General features: G+C 42.6%; 1 protein-coding gene across 4 annotated transcripts in view; it reads left to right on the top strand.

The window, feature by feature from the left end:
* tafa5l (TAFA chemokine like family member 5, like) overlaps positions 1–7,479 on the top strand; it is a 64,562-nt gene that overhangs the window by 17,953 nt on the left and 39,130 nt on the right. For all 4 annotated transcript variants that reach the window (XM_024292955.2, XM_036212929.1, XM_036212930.1 and 1 more), the window contains exon 2: positions 1,975–2,124. In XM_024292955.2, the coding sequence (XP_024148723.1) occupies positions 1,975–2,124 (150 nt within the window). The remainder of the gene's footprint in view (positions 1–1,974; positions 2,125–7,479) is intronic.

Genomic DNA, 7,479 nt, shown 5'->3' with positions numbered 1-7,479 from the left:
ACCCCCCCCCCCCCCATCCAAAAAAGAAAAAAGAAAGGATGACATCACAGTGAACAAAGCCATTAAAAAACAAGCAAACAAAAAAAATGAAAACCAATTTCTTATGGGGCTCAAAAACCAAAACAGACACGTTGGGAAAGTCTAAAAGAATTTTTGGAATTATTATGGGATGGCCACAAGACCTACAGCTTGGCGGCCATTTTGGTAGGCCAAGTGTGAAATTTGGTAATTTTCAAAATTTCGCTCAATTTTTAAAAGAAAACTTTAGTTCAAACAATCTTTCACAGACACCACCAGGTTAAGACTACAACCACAACTGTTGACCTTTGACCTCCTGAAGAGGCCGCCATCTTGAATTTAAAAAATCACCTTCAGCACTAGCTTTAAATGCGAACTCCCCCCAGAGGTTTGAATCTATGCCAACCCCCCCCAACTCTTCAAACATCAATGAAAGGCTTGAACGGCGTTGGTGTGCCCAGCTCTCAAATGGGGTGTTCTCTTGCTCGCTCAGTTTTTACAGGAATATTGTGAAAACTCATTCATTCTTTTCCTGACCGCTCCTTCCCTTTCGAGGTGCCAGAGCCTAACACGGCTACTGATGGGCGAAGGCTGAGTCCACCCTGGACAGGTCTCCAGTCTGTCGCAGTATTGTGAAAACTGAAAAAATAAATCGTTGACTAAAGCTGAAAGTTCAGGATGGACCTCGAGATCCAAACGGGGCCCTCCCATCCTGATGGGGCTGTAACTCCTCCAGTGACTCCTCTGTGGATCCAGGTCCAATGAAGCGTTCCATCAGCATGGAAGGCTTTCATTGGCTGCAGAGCTCAGTGTGAGTGACAGCTTCCTTGTTAACGTCTGAGTCACACCGGCTATGGTAGTGCTGGTCTCCCGGCCTTTGCCATCACTTGCTGAACCCTCGCCAGTGTTTTGGGAGTGAACACACGGCGGAATGAAGGGCGCTGAACACTAAGAACAGATGTTTTCTGATCATCAGCTTTCCTTTCACTTTTCCTCAAAGGAGGAAGGACGCCATCAAAAAACCACAGAAACCTGAGCTAGTCAAGTGAAAACTGATAATGCACTTAACCTGAACCTGTGGAGTTATGTTGGGTGTGTGTGTCCTTCACACTAAAGAATATTTTTCCATGTTTGAATAAATACAAAAAATCCTTTTAAAAGTCAAAGAAGTCTTTTTTTAGTTTTGGAAGTGTTCCGGATGTTCCATTCTCCTTGGAAAGTGATGCATCCATTAGTTTGCTTTTAAGCTGCAGTCATTCCCGCTCGCGCAGACCTTTAAATGCTATTTCAAACAGACAGCAGAGGCAGCATCAGTCAGGCGCTCTGACCTGTGCTCTCTGCAGAGATCTGCTGGGCTTGAAGTTTGCTCTGCTGCTTCCAGAGGTGCCGTTCCCAGCAGAGGACTGCATCTTACCCAGACTAAGGTTTGGGTTTCATCATCTGCTTTTAAATAAAGAACTGTGGGCCTAAAATTCCTAAATACATTTTTTATTTCAGGGTTTTCATCATAAAAAAGGATTGTTGAGTTTGACCTCAGGCCTCCTGGCTTCAGCTCAGTCTACTTTGTGCTGCTCATGCAGGTGGAGGCTCTGCAGCAGTGGCTCCTCCCTCTGGACCAGTTTCCTCTGATGATGTTACTGATGGACGGAGAAAACACTTCTGGTTATCTAGAGTTTGTTTCTACTTTACTCGCTGTGTCCATGTTGGATCAGTGAATGTAAACATTCAGTTAGACTCAGAATGTTCTTGATTGGAATCATTTCTGTAAGGCGTATAAATGTCATCAAAGTTCTCTGGGTTGGTGTCTAAAGTGCTCTGGTCTTTCTGTTTGATATATTTGTCCTGTCATAAAAAGTTTTTGGTGTTTTGTTCCGTCAGCTGCCAGTTGTCTATGTGAAACTTAACCGTCTGGTCATGCTCATCTGACGAACTCTGCTTGGCTGCTGTGTTTGGCAGGCCAGTTGGCGGTGGGAACCTGCGAGATAGTGATGCTGAACAGAGACAGCAGCGTTCCCAGACGGACCATCGCCCGACAGACGGCCCGCTGCGCCTGCCGGAGAGGCCAGATCGCAGGCACCACCAGGGCCCGGCCGGCCTGCGTGGACGGTGAGTTCAATGACCTGCAGATGTTTGGGATTTTCCCATTTGACACATAAAACTGACACCACTGTCTGTGCTCAAACACACGGGGAGGATGAGAGGAAAACAAATGTCATTTTAGAAATCAAAGAATGGGTTGGTTCTATACCTGCCAGTTTGACAGTCAGCTTTAACACAGCGTGACACATTTAGCGCTGCGGGAAATTAAATGCAGAAAATCTCGGACAGGGTGCAAAAAGCCCGTCATCGCTGACGTTCTCCATCCTCACCCCCTGCTAGGATTTTTCTATCAAACGACAAATTGTTAGAATGAATGATCCCTGAGGGAGATTTTCGGATCCCAGATAAAGGAGTCACATGGTTTCAGATTTACCTGAGTTGATTGTCCATCATTACTCTTGTGAAGAAGAGGAATTCTTCTGAGATTACCTTTCTTCCAAAGAAGTTGAAGATTGTTGGTCATTTCTTTCACAGAAAGACCATCATTCCACTCCAGACTGACAGATATGTAGACATGAAGGACTTCTACAAGATCAGACTGCAGACGGTAGATCAAAGAGGCGATAATCTGAATGTTTCCAGGATTAAAGCAATCAAACTTTTAGTCCTGCAACAGTCGACATGTGATACAGAAATAAATATGTTCAAACCTGGGCAGCATTTAAATAAATGTAACACCCAACGTGACGTCCATTCAATCAATCTTTATATAGCACTTTCCATATAAAAATGAATGCAAAGTGCCTTACAGTAAAACAAAATAAACTAAAAAAGTTGCATTACCAGCGATAATGCTAGTGTAAATGGATTTTGCTGAGAGCAGTCACTGAAGATGCTGAAGCTTTTTGCTGAAAATAGTGACACAATTTCCTTTAATTGCTGGAGAGACTTGTTGAAAAGACTTTAAATTTTGTTAAAACAGTTTTTGTTCAAACTATGAAAGAGCGCTGAAGTTGACCCAAATTTCTGAAAAAATTGTAGTAAAATTGCTTAAGAATCTCTAATACATGCCAATTTTGTTAACATATTTAGTGTGTTGCTTAAATATGAGGCAAACTCCAAATTAGCCCAAAAAAACCTCAGTAGATGCCAAATTAGCAAATAAAATACAATTAAAAATAGCTTGTTGCTTAAATACTAGCTAAATTCCCAAACAGCCACAAAAATTCCTCGGTTAACCAAATTTTTCAAAAATGTTAGCACGTTGCTAAAATAAAAGCTACGCTCTAAATTAGCCGATAAAAACTTTAGTAGGTAACAAATTGGCTAAAAACGTTGGGATGTTGCTAAAATGTTAGCTAAACTACAAATTAGCATAAAAACCTCAGTAAATGCTTAAATAGCCAATAAAAAGCTGGCACATTGCTTAAATATTAGCTAAACTCCAAAATAGCCTAAAATTCCTCAGTCAAGTAAATTAGTCAGAAATGTCAGCATGTTGCTAAAATAGACGCTAAACTGTAAATTAGCCTGTAAAAACCCCAGTAGATAACAAATTAGCCAAAAACATTAACATGTTGCAAAAATATAAGCAAAACTTCATTTTTTAAAATTACTATAAGAGATGAAAACATGGATATATTTAAAGGCTTGTTGCTAATCCGCTTAACATTCTGAAATTTGAAGACTTTCTCATTCATTTCTTATGGGGCATATTTTGCTCAATATTTCAACAACTATAAAGTTTATGAATACCAAAAATACAAGCGGTAATGTTCTAAACGAGCTGAACGTTTTGATACCAAGATTGTTGAAATCGCTGAAAGTGTGATTGAGTTTTTACGTGACAAAAAAATACGGAAAGGTGCAGGAGAATCATTTTTGTGTGAGTGATTACTAAGCAATCACACAATAATATAAAAACAAACTTAAGAATTAAAACAAAGTCCCCTTCCCCAGACCTGCACACCTTCCCCCCCCTTAGCTGATGGAGATAGACATTGTCACAAATGAGTGGAGGATGTGAAGGCGTGAACGGTTGGACGGTTACTTCTCCAAAGTCCATTAATTTGACGCCTGGAAGGGAATTATCCTGCTAATACCATAAAACTAACGAAAGAAAAAAATAACCATTTGATTATTAGTTCTTCAATCTTGTTATTTTTAACTTTGAAACCATTTATCACAAGAAAACCAAAAAGAACTGAAACAACCCAACCTGAACTGGCTGCTGCTCCAAACATGGAAGTCCTGCCTGAGACTTCCATCAGAACTGTTCCTCATCAGGCGGCATCCAACACGTTTTAATGGGTTTTCTGAGATTTTATCTAAACTCTCCCTAAAAATGAACGTCCTGGCTCGTTCTTCAGCAGCAGCAGGTTCTGGTCTTCTAGTCAGTTTAAAGCGTTTCTTACACCTCTCATGTTTGAGTCCTGATCCACTTTGTAGATAAGAGTTCTCTGTGAAAGTAGATCGGGCCTGGTTACCATGGGTGATAAGACAGATAAGGGGGGGTCCTGATTAGATCTATGGAACACAATCAGAGACAGTTCCATCCCATAATGACTCATCTTGACCTTAATGAAAGAGATACTCAAACACAGATTCTGCTTTCAGTCAAGATTACAACAGCAGGAATTTGTTAGAACTGGACCCCCCACCCCCCATTAGAAACCAGTGCATTGAGGAGTAACCTGTAGCAGGCCAGGTCACACCCCTACAGGAAGCCTGTGCCCATCAGCAGTCTGCTTTAGGCTCTGATGGAGGCAGAACTCCAGGATCTTTCTAGACCGTTAGATCTTCCTCAGGTTCACTCACTTTCAGAGTCAACTCTCATAACAGCCCCACCACCACCACACACAGAGGAAACCTCTCTCTGACGTAAAATTCTCGTATTCACACATTTCTGTCTCTTCTCTGCTCCCTGTCTTCACGTTGCAATGACTTCTGGGTCATGTTAATGAAGTGTTTCACAGCTTCAGGAGATAAACTTCTCCAGATGTTCCTCTAGTTTTCAGCTGAATGAGATCATGAGAGCAGAAACCCGTAAATCTGATGACATTTGCTGGGCTTCACTCCCAAAACAAGGAGACAGAAAAGCCTGAACATCTGGACTCACTGCTCAGATGGGAGGAGTCTGTGAGAACATCAAAGCAGTCTTTTGATAGAACTTTTTAAAGAACGCTGCAGGCTCCAGAGGATTTTAGCTTTGTCCATCTTCCTGAAAGCTAGCAGGAAGCTCCTGATCCTCCACGCTGGATCAGTTAATCGGTGGTCTTCTGCTGCAGGGACCACCGCCTCCTGTACAGGAGTGAGGTGTTTAGACCTGGATGAGGGGGTTCTGGTTGGAAGGTGCAGCTGAGGTGACAGTTACGTAGGTGGAGTCGTGTGGTAGGTGGTCTAAATAAGATGTGCAGCAGCTTCTTGACTCGTCTGCAGGTATGATGTTCACTCCAGAAACCACAGAGATGACCAGTTTGAATGAATTAGAATTTGATCTTCTCGTGTTGGAGAAGACAGAGCTGAGAGGTTTTCAGTCCCTCTTCCATCATCTTTTGATTTATTTTCAAAGCTTTCCTAGTGGTTTTATTTTATTATAGTGGTTTTATTTTATTATGATTGTGCCGTTTTTAGTCAAAATCAAAACACCTGGGAAGATCCTACATTCTCCCAACTCGTCATGTATGGATGTGTGGTTAGCGTACCCTACGCGTCACTTTTTGACATTTGGGTGTCCCCAACTTGTCCTTCTTTGGTTGTTCCCATTAAATCACAAGTCCTCAATCCTCGGGACGGGGTACTGGACAGGAGAACAGAACCGGTGCTGGTTTAGGTTATGGGTTTGGATGTCATGTGTTTTCCCCCTGGGCTGATCCCCACTCCTCTTTAATGGGTTTCACCTGTGTCCTATTGTTTTTCCCTCCCTTTTCTGTATTTATTGGGTTCCTCCCCTCTCTTCCCTGCAGGTTTGTTTTGTTGCCTGACCCACCAGCTTCTTGTCTCCCTTGCCAGGTTTTCTGATCTTATGTGTTGCGTTTTTGGCCTTGGTTGATTTATGGACTTTGCCTTTGTGACTCTGATTCTGTTTTTCAGCATTTGCTGTTCCTTGGTTTTTAGATTTTTTGTTATTAAAGACTTTTTTTTGGAGCCAGCTGTCCAGTATTTGTGTCCGCACACTAAAGGCTGGCATCGGGGACCCGTGATTAGCGTATGCATTTTATTCTGGTCTCTGGCCCTGTACCAAGCGGCCCTCAGAGGTTGGTGACCCCTGATTTAATGGGAACAGCCAGGACGTCAGAAACCAAGATGTTGGGGATTGTTGTCAATTATTTCTATGGGGGGCTATAAGGAAACTGAGATTAGGTGTTGCTGTTGATCATAATGTTGCTTTGATCGTCTTGGTTCTGCTGTTAGTCGATGAGGATCTCTGACGTATTTCCACCAGAAACGTTCTTCATAGACCAGATGTTTCCTCGTTCTGAAAGAGCAAATGTTGCAGGAGTCGTGACCTTTGCAGCCGCTCCCTGAACGTTTGTTTGAGATTCGTCTTGGATAGATGTGCTTGACATCATACAAACCTTTGGAAGCAGAGTAGTTCCTAAACGTTTTTCATGTTCCTGTCATCACCGCAGTGTTCCAAATCCTGAACGTTTGGATCATCAAGCTCCAGAAGAGCAAACTATCTTTAAATGTTCAGACGTGTTTCTGGCCGGCTGGCACAGACGGCAGCTGCAGCGCTTCTGCAGAATGACGCGTTTATCCGTTTATTCCTCGTTTGTTTTTGTTCTGGGAGCAGTCTCTGCAGCGAGTACAGGATGTCTTCCTGCTAAGTGGCTGTGTCCCTTTTGGTGCACATGCATATTTTGAGCGTTTTGACCTCTTTTCGTGTGCTCTGCGTGTCAGTGCTGCACAGGTTTGGTCTGCACACCCCACACAGGAGGATTATTTGCTGTTTCCTGCTTGTCGTCTTGCTCTCCGTCTAATCTGCACTTCCTGAGTCTCCCCGCTGCTTTTCTCTGCTTGGCTCGCTGTTGCCGTGTCGCCACACTGAGATCGGATGAGGTTTGATGGAGATGTGGAAGGAGAGCAGGAGAACAGAGAAGATTCACATGAGCAGCAGTGAACCAAACATACATCCTGTTTGTTTTCATTAGCCTCATATTTCATATGTGAGGAGACCATTGTTTTGAAAAGCCTGTGGCTTTAAGAAGTACACATTTTTAAATGACCTAAATGTAGTTTCTGCACATCCTTCCTTTTCCTCCTGTAAATTTCCTTCTACCTTCTTCTTCACATCTTTTCAAAAATGATCCAAGTCAATAAAAGCCTGGTTTGAATTTATCTTCCAGTGCAAACCCTTAAAGGGTTAGTAATGGGGTTGTGGGTCTTTTTCGGTGTTAACTGTATTTCGCCTTATATTTA

This window comes from Oryzias melastigma, linkage group LG7, assembly GCF_002922805.2.
Source record: "Oryzias melastigma strain HK-1 linkage group LG7, ASM292280v2, whole genome shotgun sequence".
Classification (NCBI taxonomy): domain Eukaryota; kingdom Metazoa; phylum Chordata; class Actinopteri; order Beloniformes; family Adrianichthyidae; genus Oryzias; species Oryzias melastigma.
The sequence above is the reverse complement of the archived record's forward strand: the minus strand, read 5'-3'. Positions and strand labels throughout refer to the sequence as shown.